Raw genomic sequence first — 13531 nt, 5'->3', positions numbered from 1 at the left:
TTAAAATATGTGGTTTACCATATCATCTAGTATTCTCTCCCACCAAGATTTTATTACACAATGTAAAGTCATTGTGAAGTCAAAAACATTCACAAGTAAGGGAATGCAAAATATGGATTGTCTGAAAAGTAATAATTTTATACCCCCGTGTGTGTCATTATGATAATTCTTCAGATATATAATTACACTCTACTTTAGTCCATATTATTTTATGTAATTCTTGCAGAGGAAGGACTGTACTTGGTTAATGATCAGATAGTCCCAGTCAGCTCCATTCTTGTGTGGAGGAATGGTTACTGCAGAGTATTCAACCCCTGTTCTGAACACAGAATTTCTAGGTTTTTTCATTAATTTTTCTACAAGGATCATCCATATAACAGAAGTGCATTTAATAAATTAAAAAATTTAACATCTTTTTTGTGTGTGAGTTAGGAAGGTTATCTATATAAGAGACCAAGACTATAAAATCAAATAATTTACTATATTCACATAACAAATCCAAGAGATACAGAACCTAAATTTCCAGATTGACTTGCATTTTCTAGATTCATGTACTTAAAATGCATTGAATTCCATTGCATCTATCAGTTCCTCCAAATTGAGCAGTCAGAAAATTAGTAATACGCAGCCAAAAATTGCCTTTTTGTTACTGAATGTCACAAATTCTTTGACAGTTGTGTAGACAGATATGAAGATCTTTGGATCAGTAATGAACTATTTAACTGGGCAGTCTTTTTTCTATGCTTGCCGCTGTATGAGGTTGTTATGCACCTGAGTCCCTTCCGAAATCTGAAATAAGCAGGAGCTATGAGACTGTGCCACTCAAGATTGCTTTGCTCTCATCTGAGCCTTGGGAAAAATTGTTTTCCTAGTATCCCTGGCTGGGAATAGAAGCTTTGGCTGGTGGGCAGCAAAAATCTTCTTTTCACTCCAGGGTACTTGTTGTTTTGGATGGCAAAGTTGTTCCTAAAACATGAGAGAATATGAATCTTTTTAAAACAAACTCAGGAACTGAGCTTCAATTCCTCGTAAAAACCGCCAGTTCACATAAAGTCTGACATATTCCTTTTTGTTCTCCTCTGTCACGGGGATGCTTTTGCCATTGGGTTTCAGCTCGTGCTGAATGATCTCCCCGTAGGCGTTGTGCTCCACACAGAACGTGTGGTCCAGGACCCCGGTGATGTCGTTCTCAAGTATCCAGACTAAGCTGTTATGAAGATCAGGGTCAACCAATTCCATGTCATCCAAAGTAATTGGCTTCCCAAGCAACTGCTTGTAGAAAGGCAACGTGAAGCCGCCGTCGATGTAGTGCCCGTGGAACACAGCCATCCCCATGATCCGGCCCACAAAGTGGAAATAGGACAAGTGTTCCGGATTGACGGCGGAGTCGGGGTTGATTTGCAGGGTGTAGATATCATCTCGGGAATACTGGAAGAGCCCATAGTATGGATTCAACATCTCATGGGACAACAGGTACAGCCACTCCCTGGCAACACCTCCATAATCAAGGCCTTCCTCCCCACGAAATTTTATCATTAATCGTTTCCACAGGTCCTTTGGCCTCATCTTCATGACTTGCCTGTAGGATTCCTCAAAAATCTCCTCCCTGGACACCTCGATCCGACAGTGGCCAGCCTGAGGCTGCTGCTGGGACAGCTCCTGCCGCAGGATCTTGAGCTTCTGCACCAGGTCCCGTTTGTAGCGCGGCACCGTCAGGCACTCGGCCTCGTCGGGGAGCTGGCACAGGGACACCACCTGCTGCTGCTGCTGGTGCTGCTGGTCCTTCAGCTGGTTCTGCCGGTTCAGCACCAGGTGCAGGTTTGCAGAGAGCCGCGGGTCCGTGAACTGCGTCGTCCTGTTGTTATGGTCAACAAAATAAACCCTGCCCGTGGCTGTATTTCGGATCTCCCATCCAGGGGGCAGTGGACCAAGCTCTTCACAATTGATGTTGCTAAGATCCCTAGGTACTCTTGGATCGTGCCACGTGCTGACACCAGTTTGAGTATGCAGAAAATAGACCTGACCTTGCTGAGTTGTCCTTTGCTCGTATCCCTCAGGTAGGTCGGGAGGAGTGTGCAGGTGTGTCCTGCTCATGTAGTTCCTGTGCCTCTGGGAGCGCACCCTCCTCTCGGCCAGCCGCGGATCCGCCGCCTGCCCGCAGGACGCGCCGTTGGTGCCGCTGATGGGAGTGTTCTCATCCACGAGGCAGCTCAGGGGCCTGCCCGGGCTCGAGTACTCGGACGCTGGCCGTGTTGGTCGCTCCCACTGACTACTTTTTGACTACTTTTTCCATTGTGTACATACCATGATCCCAATATTGCTTGTGAGTAGCCCATACCAAATAAACTTGTCACAGTGAGTTTTCAAAAAAAGGAAATTGCAGACCAAGCAATGTTAAAGTCCAAAAGGATGTCTGCCTTGAGGTAAAAGGCCATTATAAAATCAAGCAAGGATGAAATGTCCTCTGGCTTGGAATTGACCTTTTATCAGTTTTATAATGCTTCTTTGAAGGTGGAATAAAGATGAATCTTGACACCGAATTAATATTAAAGAAAATGGGACATCAGACTCTCTGAGTTGCAGTGATTTGATTATGATACAATTTATTTAAAAGTTAAACTAGAATTTCTGAATATTTCCTGGGAATTTCATTTTAATAGAAAATGTTATTAAATTAAATATATGAAGAAATTTTACTTTCAGGCAGACCTAAATTTTTTTTCTTAATTTGGAACTGAACTAAAACCATCATTTTGAAGTATATGTTGAAACTTGTCAGCAAACAAAAGATTAGTTGTGGGTTGTTTGTTGTGGTTTTTTTGTTGTTGTTGTTTGTTTGGGTTTTTTTTTTTTGTTTTTGGTTTTTTTGGGTTTTTTTTTTTTTTTACATATTCAGAATACATATTTAACTAAAATATTATTTGTTTTATTAGGGATTTATACAACACATGGATCATTTGCGGCTGTTAAGGACTTCAGGACAGCAACAAATAGCAGACCCTTCCCATGTCTTGTTTTACTATCTTTACTTTCCAACATGAATCAACACTTGCAGTCCACACATGCTTCAGAATCATGACTCTGTTGTTCACTGTTCCATGGATTGAAGCATGCACCTCTTTAGAAAATTTAATTTTGTATCCATCTGATACCAGCACTAGCTAAATAGTTACACAGATCAACAGATCCAAAAAGGAGGATGCTGTCCGTATTTTTCAGGTTTATATCTCCACAGTAATCCCTCTGTTGCTCCAGTGGTGATCTTCCCATGTGCATATTTATAGGTGCTGGTATCTCTCTCCCTGTGTTATGTGAAGAATTAGTAAAAGGAGAATAGAAAATATCTCTCATTAGTCCCATAACATCAGCTGCACTGAGTAAATTCTTACTGCCAAGGAAGCACAGCACTGCAGTCTCTTCCCACCTTCTTATCTGCATATGACAGTGCTAGGGTATTTGGATAGAAATTGAAATGGCATGCTAGAAATGTAAATGACATGTAAGCTCTTAGATGGCCACAAAAATGTAAGACTAAATCCTTTCACCAGCTGTTCCACGCTGTCAGATGACCCTTCCCAATATAAAATGTGGTCTCTCTGAAATTTGTTGAAGTAGTTCTGGATGAACCAAATCAACTTCATCTATAGCAGCTAAAAATATGTTGGTATGGTTCTCTGATTTATACAGACCACTATTATCATCTTTCCTTCTCCTACAGGAAATATCAAGGTAAAATTGCAAGAAAATCATTCTGTATTTGTAACAAAACAGGGAGCATTTTCTCCATTGAAAGATAAAGGAAAGCTGAGCATTAAAAATGAGCAAAAAGCCGTGCATTATTTACTTTTGAGAGAATGCTTTAAGTAATTTTATTTCAATATATTTTAGCACAATGCCCACTAGTGAGTTTACAAAAAGCAAAAAAGGCTCCTGGACCATTTTTACCATTCCTGTGATATTTCCCTTTTACTGCTTTAGTGATTGATATGGAAGAATGCACTCACAGTCTAAAATTTTTATTCATATGTTGATATGAGAGGAAAAGATAGACTGTGACAGACAAATGACTTCTTATTGCAGGTGTTGGAGTGCACAAAATGCAGTCTTAGTTCCTAATGTGATGATATGAAATGACCCCAATCTAGTTGCTCCTACTCACCTCTTCAAATATATATTTGAAGAACAGTGCAAGCATATGTAATGCTACTCAGACCTCTACCATGCAGCATACTCTTCTCATCTAGGTTGGTTGTATCACTTAATGTACTGGTGACCCTCTGTAGCAATCACATCCATAAATAAACAGGAGTCTGAAGAAAATAATTATTCTGAGAGCTAAGGCAAAAGTAAAAGTCATGAAAATAATTTCTTTTTTGCACTGTAAAATGAAAAATACTGGTCTTTCACAATTTTATTCTTAAAGTAAAAAAAAAAAAAATCCAATATCTCATCAGATAAAAATAAAATGTATTTAATACAATGCACAAGTGTATAACAAAGCAGAAGGAACAGAATACAGCATATATCTCGATTTGTGCTGAACTATTTAGGAAAAAAGTAAATGGCACTACATTTAAGAAGAACATTTGTTTCCATAAATAATAAACCAAGGTAGTTTCAAGTTTTTTATTTTTTGCTTCTGTGTTTCAGTTTTGGTGTTGGTGGGTTTTTTTGGTTTTTGTTTTTTTTGTTTGTTTTTTTTGTTTGTTTTTTGTTTTTTTTCCCTAAATTGATTTATAATAAGTTTTTCCTTAGGTCATGAGTTGACATTAGTTCTTGTTTGACATTATTCTGCATATTTGTAAAAAAACCTATTTCATAGTTCACTTAACAAGAGAAAATTTAAAATCCATTAAAATCCATTAAACTGTACTGAGTGTCAGATGAAGACTTTAAAGTGTTTGAAAAGTCCCTTGACTTAGAGATTGGATTTTCAATTTTGTAAGTGAATGAGAAGCACAAGCTTTCATTAATGTATTTTTTTAAATTCTGCATAAGTTTCTGTTCTTCATGAAATATGAAACATTACAATTTTTCTAACTCACAGATCTTAGAAAACTTACTGGTCCAGAGTGGCTTGCACAAAGTCAGTAACTATCTGATTGTGAAATATCTTACATCTTGTTATAGGCAAAAGACAGATAAACATCTGGGTGAGACTAAGAATGCATTGTTTAAAAAAAAAAAAAAAAAAAAAAAAAAAAAAAAAAAAAAATAGACCCAAACTGTTAATTAATACAAACAAGTTTTGCTTGTATAACAGTTAAAAATGGGATGGCAAGAAACTTCTCACTTTTCTACTGTTGTCCTCTTCCTTGGTGTTAGTGCTCACCCCTTGGGCATTCCTCTGCGTGTTCAGGTGGACAGTTTCATTCTCCCATGGGAGAAGAGGAGGATTACAAGCTTTCATCCTCTGGGGACTATGATGCTCATATAGGGGGTCCTTTCTGTGTCAATTTTAAGCACATTAAAGTTCATTTTTATACATTTCCTCTGCACAGCTTATATCCCTGTCAGTATCTCACATCCCTATTGTGCCCTGAGAGGTAAGAGCCACTCACAGCCAAGAAAGCCAGCTACACCTGGACCTGAACTGGGATAAGGACAGCCCCACAAAGTACAGACCTGCTCCCCAAAACCACCCTGGGACTGGAGGCCTTCTGTAAATAGTGTCAAAAATCATATTTGCTTGGTTTCACATCTAGGACAAGAATGAAGAAATGTCAGATTAACTTTGTCAAAGTTTCAAAATAAAAAGTGACAAAAGGTTGCACTTCAGAGGACACAACTTCTGGGAGACATTGCGAATACAAAAAAATTAATAAGGGTTCTATAATTTTTAGCTCTGTGCTTCAAATTCATGAGAATAAAGCAAACTACTTACTCTAGAAATAAAGGTACCATTTGGAAATCAGAGATTCAATGAACTATAAATTAATAGAAGCCAGGAAAACACCTGTATATTTGTACTCTGTGCTGCTGTTCTCATATTCTTAACTAAACATCTGCTGCAGAAAACATCTGTCAAAACCAAGGCTGTGGGTTTGGCAAAACACAGATCTGACCCTTCTGTTCAATCTTACAATCAAAAATTTAGCATTTTTTTGTAATAAATTGCTATTTATAAGCCTCACAAAATAATTTGAAAGACAAAGTATGGTCCTTATAGGCACTCTCCAAAGGTCTTTACCTTTGCACGTCTGGATTTACAGAATTCTGTAAAAGAAAAATTTTTTTTTTCCCAATATGTGAGTGTCTAGGCTAATACAGTCGTCAAATAACTAATGAGAAAAAAACATTGGAATAATACAATGTTTAACTATGTGGTCTATGATGCCTAAAGTTTTAACTTCCATGTTTTTCAGATTCTGTGCTGCCTAGGGGTGGAGTTCTGAGACTCATATTAAGTGTCAGTAAACTCTCTTCACAGAGTAGGTAGACAAGCCAAATCCTTTTCCTGCTGAGGACCGAGGACAATTTTCAGGCCTAAAAGCATAAACAATGGTGGACTGAAGAGAGAAAACATGATGAAACTTCACGACCTGAAGCTGTGATTGGACAATTATACACCAATATGCAAATAGATCAAAACTTATAAAAGTGATCTCATGAGCAGCCAGCCATTTTGTGACCATTTTAAGTCCACCTTGGTGTAGCCCTGGTCAGGTTCTTGTTTTGCCCAAGGTGTATCCTAAAGGCCTTTCAATAAATATCTACTTTATCCTCTAGCTCTGTCCATCTCTGTTTCAGGTCACCCTTCCCAAGGCATCATCTTTAGTAAGAATAGAATAGAATAGAATAGAATAGAATAGAATAGAATAGAATAGAATAGAATAGAATAGAATAGAATAGAATAATTCTGAGAAAAAATAATCATGCATCCTACTCACTCTAACTTTCTACATTAAATTTCTAGTGACTACCGGAGAACAATCAGCTCCATATACTTTAAATGATCATGAGAAAATGCAAAAGCTTGTCTCAGTTTACACCACTGGAATCAATAATATAACACTGCTGAGAAATCAGTGCAAGTAAGACAAGAGTTGGGACAAATATTTTAACGTTACTCTCAGTCTCCAAAAAGAAATTTATGTTATATTAACTCTATTCCTATTAAAGAATATGCAGCTTGTGTGCATATTAATTGGCCTATAATATTTCAGATTTATGAAGACTTCCACTTGTCCTGGAGTTGAGGCAAAAAGACAAGATAAAAGGATTGTGGTTTAATTAGGTTTCAGTGTATTAATTCATCTGAGAGCTGTCTGGCAATAACTCACACAGTTCAGGTCACGGTCCATTTTTGTTTCTATCTGGTAAAGAGGTTCTCATGAATTGCCTTTGTTCACCTGCGCATCATTTAAATAATCTCTTCATATGAGGGCCTGTCATTCACAAGGCACTTCCAGACAGCTACTCTTTTACCTAACAGTCCGATAAATTTTGATGTTACCAGTTTCCCTAATAATAAGAGCAATATATATATATATTCAGTTCCTAATAGGAAAACATTCCCATTAGTCCTGGGAAAATAAAGGTAACAGTTGTGCTACTTCAGCATAAAGAAATTTTGCCTTTACCCTGCAATTCATGCACCTTTTGGATTGTCAGTGTCCTCACCCACCCCCACAAATTAATTGTTTCCCATCTTAACATCTGCTGCGGCATTTCAGACCACCTAAATCTGAGAGAATTATTTCTATTTTCCTTAAATCCTTTTGTCCTACAGGGATTACAGACATGTTAAGTGATATGTCCAAAGCAGGGCATGCATGAAATAGATATATACTAAATGAGATACAATTAATACCTGCTATCTTGTATCCAGTGGGAAGCGTACAATTGGTGATGGAGTGCAAGCATTTTACAGCACTTTAACACCAAAAATAGCATTTTCTAGCACAGCTGAGACATAACTGCAAGGAGGCCAACAGAGACTCATGGCATAGTTACACAAATAGGGTGAAGAAAAGACATGCAAGACATTACATCTGCAGGCAGGAAAGATATCTTGGAAAACTATCACAGTTCTGCAGAACACTCAGGAAGAATCTATGGTAGAGTTAGAACAACCCTGCAAAAGAAGCAGAAAAGACACTAGAATCTTATAATCAGAAAAATCGGGTTTGGAAGGGCCCTCTGGAGACCATATGATCCAAATTTTGTGAAAGGAACACATCCATCTTCTCTATTTTGTTTATGTACTGTAAGGATATGATAACTCACACCATATATACATTTCTCTATTCTAGGCTGAACAAATCTAATTCCTTTGACCTTCCCTCATATTTAAGATTCTCCAACCCTCCTGTCTTTTGATGTTGCCCTTAGTGGTTCCTGAACCCCCTCCAATTTTTAAATACCTTCTGAATTGTGGGGGACCACAACCACGATATCCCAGCTGTGGAAGAAAATTTTCTTTCGCTGCCATAAGGGTGTTTTTATAGTGTACATTCAACTTGTCAGCCAGGATTCCCTTTTTCTGCAGCTGCACCACAGCCAGTCAGAGCCCTGCCTTTACTGCTGCTTGGGGTTCTTCCATCTTAAACTCCTTGCAGCTCTTGCTGACCTAATCTCTCAGCGTGATTAGGTCTCTTTGAAAGATGGCCCCTCCTCCTAGTGGATCTATATTATCTCCCCATTTGCTGTCATCCACATAACTGACACAAGAGGGCTTCCTTCAACCCTCTCATCCAGATCCTTTTTAAAGATATTAAATATTATCAAGCATCTAAGGGACTTCATCCATAACTTCCTGATAGTCCCTCAAAGATTCAATTGAACCAGAAGAATACTGAAGAATAAGGGAACCTGAACAAGAATTGACTACAAAACTGGAATGTCAGAGGCAGATTAAATCATCCACTTTGTTCCCTAGGACTTCATATTGGGCCCAGCTCTGCTAAATACTTTTAGCAATGATCTGCTTGCGAGTATCAAGGGCACCCTCTGTCAGTTTGCAGATGACACCTACTTGGATGGGAATGTTGATCTGCTAAAGGATAAGAAGGTTCTGCAGAGGAGTATAGACAGGCTGGATCAATGGGATGAGATAATTTGTATGATGTTTAACAAGGTCAAATGCTGAGTTTGCACTTGGGTTGCAACAACCCCATGTAATGTTACAGGCTTGGAGGAGAGTGGCTGGAAAGTTGCTCAGCAGAAGAGGATCTGAAGTGTTTGTCAAAAGCCAGCTGAATATGACTCAGTATGTGCCCAGGTGGACAAGGAGGCCACAGTAATCAGAATTGCTGCATCCAGAAGGGCTAGGGCAGTGATTATCCACTTGTCCTCAGCAGTGGTGAGGTCTCACCTCAAACACCGGTGAAGGGTCTGTAGCACAAGTCTTATGAGGAGCAGCTGAGGGAGCTGAGGTTGTTTAGCCCAAAAAAGAGGAGGCTCAGGGGAGATCTTATCCCTGTCTACAACTACCTGAAAGGAAGTTGTAGTGAGGCAAGTGTCAGTAACAAGTGTTTGGAGGAAATTGCCTCAAGCTGCAGAAGAGTAATTTTATATTAGATACTAGGAAAAAAGTCTTCACAGGCAAGGTTGTCAAGAATTGGAACAGGCTGCCCAGGAAAGCAGTTGAGTCACCATCCCTGGAGGTGTTTTAAAGATGTTAGACGTGGGATTTAGGGACATGGTTCAGTGGTGGACTTGACCATGCTGCATGTTTGGACTCAGTGATCTTAAGCATCTCTTCCAACCTAAATGTTTCTATGATTCTATGATTTTCTTTTTTGAATGGGGCTGGCACAGCAATGATGGAAAAGAAATAATAGCAATGCAAAAATAGAAAGAGGTCTATTTAGACTCTGACTTCTCTTATCAACAAAACCTCAAGCTTCATCACCTTGACCTTGGACTGTGAAGGGCCACAGCCATCAATTTTAACTATACTTACAGTGTTTCATTATATTGTATGCCAGCAAGTTTGGGTAAGTTTACAGACATCAGTTGTTTTGTAGAGGTAGTGATAATGATTGATAGCCACTTGGTAATGTACCCAATCCAGTAAAGGGTAGATTTGAAGTCTGAAGCTGTCTTGATTTATTGGTCTTTAACACTTCTGTCACAGCAGTATCTAATTTTCTACCAGATATGCAGATCTATGTATTCAGTTGCAACAATCATCAAACACAAGTGTGCGATGTAGCTATATTGGGCTTGAAAAATGCAGGATAATTTAGAATTAAATTAAAAATCCTTTTTAGCAGAATAATTCCCAAGCAGATCAAGAAACAGTGTCATTTTTTTGTTTAATTTTGATAGGGATAGAAATGCTATATTCTTTGTAGACATTGTCCTACACTGTCCGGGAGACAATTTTTATATTAATCCCAGACAATTCACAACCATTCAACATCCTTTTTGTCACAGATTTTTCTTGCCAATGAACTCCAAATTTAAATTCATTAAAACTTTGTCTACCATGTCTGTGGACCCATTCCCTACAGGAAAGTTCTCTTTACATCTTCATCTGTTTGGCCTTGTAACACATTCTTTTAGTTGTGTTTAGTCAGAAGTGTGTCATCATTTAAGTATGAGAAAAATACAAACTAGCCAACATATATGTTCATATATTTCCGCAGTCCTATTCATGTTCATAACACTAAAGGAAAAGGCAACCAAAGATACATATGAATCCTAATATATATAAAATATTTTTTTCAAAATGTTGAGCAGAAATTTCCCTACATTTTAGGGAAATTCCTTACATCTGTGAATGTGAATGTTAATGACCCTAGATGTTGCTGTTTGTAATACTATTTTAGGGTGTACTGGGTTGTAAATAAACTGAGTGGGAACAAATAAGATCCTACTTCACCTAGATACCTACAACAGTAAATGTCTGCTTTGACTCTCTCTTTGACCTGAACTAGCAGTACCAGCAGTCTCTGAAGATCACTAAGCTAATTGATACTTGCTTGATCGGGCAAATGCTATCATCTTCCTCAGTTTCTCAGACTGTACTCCTTTTGCCATTTCTTAGTGGTTTTAATTTTTAAACATCAGTTCTCTCAATTATCACAAATTCCTGCATTTCAATACAAATGTTTGTCAGCAAACCTGATTTTACAGTGCATCAGATGTTCTGTGCTAATCACAGAAATATATTGCAACACTAGTCTCAAAGTAGTAAAGCAAACAAGAGCCTACTTTGAGAAAGCACAAAGAAGAGGTGAAACAGGTCATATTTTTTCTGAGAAGCTGTGAGGTGGGAGCATGCACACATGGATGCATGCAGGATTTTAGGAGAAGCTAATGCTCAGAAAGATCATACCACATTTTGTTATCCCACAACATATACTTTTACCTACTAACCACTGCAAAACATAAGTTATAGGAGTTTCTCTCTCAGCAGATTGAAGAGAAATTAACATAGAATTTATATGAATTATCATTTGCCACACATTTATTCATCACAAGTAATTAATTCCCTTGTGTCTCAATACTCTTACATTCATGCATGAGTGTGGGCACATGTCTGTGCCTTGCTTAACGCTCCAAGTATCGCTGTCCAAATGTTTTCTGTCATAAAGGCAGATACACAGTACAACCACAGGTTTGTGGCTGTGCCTATCTATGGTAGAGTAGATGGTTAAGCAGTATGCATTCCCAAGTTTTGGTTAACAGAAATGGAAAAGGCACTCCACTCCTATCCCAAATAATATTAATACTACCTGGAAAGCTTAAGATAAATCTCATTCTTCAAACTACTTTTTCTTGAGCTGTTCATGCTGGCCATCTGTCCCTACACTAGCAGACCTGTTCAGTTTCAGCATCAGGGTAGGGAGTTAATGCCATTGCAAAAGGCTCTTGCAGTTTCCAAAAATCTGATTATGCCTTAGGGCTGTGTATATATGAGAAAATATCTCACTTCTTTAGGATAACCTTCCTCAAAGGCAGAATCAACTCTCTTTCTTACATATTTTAGTCTAAATCAACCTGCAACATCTGGAACTACCTTGTTGAAAAGCACCTTTATTCCAGTTTATCCACTTGCCTTCAGGTTCTTCCAGGCAGAAATAGGGAAATCATTGCATTCTTAAAAAAACTCTTATCCTGTGGTCACTCTTTTCTTTTTTTGGGCCACAAAAGTATTTCTGTTTAAAAGAAGGCTATTTTTTTTAGTTCTGTGGAAATTTTGTGTATGTCTTCCTATTTCATTTTTCCTCTCTCAATGGATGGAACTGTCTTTTTGATAACATTTTGCCACCATTCCTGAATTTTCCTCGGTTAAGGCAAAGGTGCATTTTGACTACACCTTGAGATAATCACAGATAGGCTTCTGTACTATGCTCCTTGCTGAACATTGTTCAAGTTTGTGGATCAATTTTTTTTCCTTCATTTGATGCCTTGGGAAGGCCAACTTGGAACAGAGACTGGACAGAGCTAGAGAATAAATTAGGTATTTATTGAAAGGCCTTTAGGATACACCTTGGGCAAAACAAGAGCCTGACTGTCACTGTAGGACATGAAAGAAAAACAAAAGACTCCATGTATTTCAGAAGGCAAAGAGTATAGAAGGCTTTATTGTCTAATTCTTACCCCCTTTTATAAGGTGTTCCAATACAGACTTAACATGACTGGTGAATAAGCACGACACCTCTCTATCCCATTTGTGAAACTAGAGAAACAGCAAAGCACCACCTGGAGAAAGATTGTTTTGGGAAAGGATAGTTGTTTTGCCAAGATTGTTTTAAGAAGAGGCTTTCTTGAGAACTTTTCCCTTGGGAAAGACTTAACACTGCTAGCAGGCTAAAATCTCTTCAGACTTAGAAATGTCAGGCCCACACCTAACCAGGGACGCTTTTAGGCCTGAAAGTTGTAACTGTTGTCCTCGGTCCTCAGCAGGAAAAGAATTTGTTTTGTCTACCTACTCTGTGAAGAGAGCTTACTAGCACTTAATATGAGGCTCAGAACTACACCTCTAGGCAGCACAGAATCTGAAAAACATGGAAGTTAAAACTTAAGGCATCACTTGAAAGGGATTTGGGATTTTCTGTTCACGTGTACACATGGTTGGTTAAAACTGTAGTAAAGTTTGCTGATTGAAGATTTTTTTTTTTTTTTAAAGAAGAAAAGAAATTTAAAAGTGTAATGGCCTTTTCTTTTTTTTTTTCCTTGTAAGTCACAGATCCTCTGAGTTGTAAATCATCTTGCAGAAAGTATTAATGTTTACTGAAGACTAACTTAATCAGTATGATATATGTACAATTGACTTGAGCCTGAGAAACTTACCTAATAAAACAATACTAAAGTACATTTCCAAAAGTATGGAAGGCATTCTCCTTTTCTTTCTGTTGTGAGTATTCTTTTTTGTTAGGCATTGAAGCTTTTTTCTTTTTTGATAAAATATATTGAAGAACAAAACCCTGAAAATATATTCATAATTTCTATATAACTAAAAAAAAGGAAGAGAGTGAATATATTTTTTCAGAGTAAGGTGTGCTCTTCTTTTCTTTCAATCAACCTTTAAAACATGTTACCCCTCCCCCCCCCCAAAAAAAAGTCTCCATAGTTC

The 13531-nt window shown here is 38.0% G+C and overlaps 1 protein-coding gene across 1 annotated transcript; it reads right to left on the bottom strand.

The window, feature by feature from the left end:
- Nucleotides 1-955: 955 nt before the first annotated feature.
- Nucleotides 956-2261, bottom strand: LOC120756062 (E3 ubiquitin-protein ligase SMURF2-like). Its single transcript, XM_040071766.2, has one exon. The coding sequence runs from the start codon at nucleotides 2092-2094 to the stop codon at nucleotides 994-996; it is 1101 nt and encodes a 366-aa protein (XP_039927700.1). The 5' UTR covers nucleotides 2095-2261; the 3' UTR covers nucleotides 956-993.
- Between the last annotated feature and the right edge of the window lie 11270 nt (nucleotides 2262-13531).

Source organism: Hirundo rustica, chromosome 1 (assembly GCF_015227805.2).
Source record: "Hirundo rustica isolate bHirRus1 chromosome 1, bHirRus1.pri.v3, whole genome shotgun sequence".
NCBI lineage: Eukaryota > Metazoa > Chordata > Aves > Passeriformes > Hirundinidae > Hirundo > Hirundo rustica.
This window is presented reverse-complemented; position numbering and strand designations above follow the sequence as displayed.

Excerpts from the sequence above, each read along its gene's own strand:
- LOC120756062 (XM_040071766.2), bottom strand. The coding sequence starts at position 2,094 with ATGAGCAGGACACACCTGCACACTCCTCCCGACCTACCTGAGGGATAC.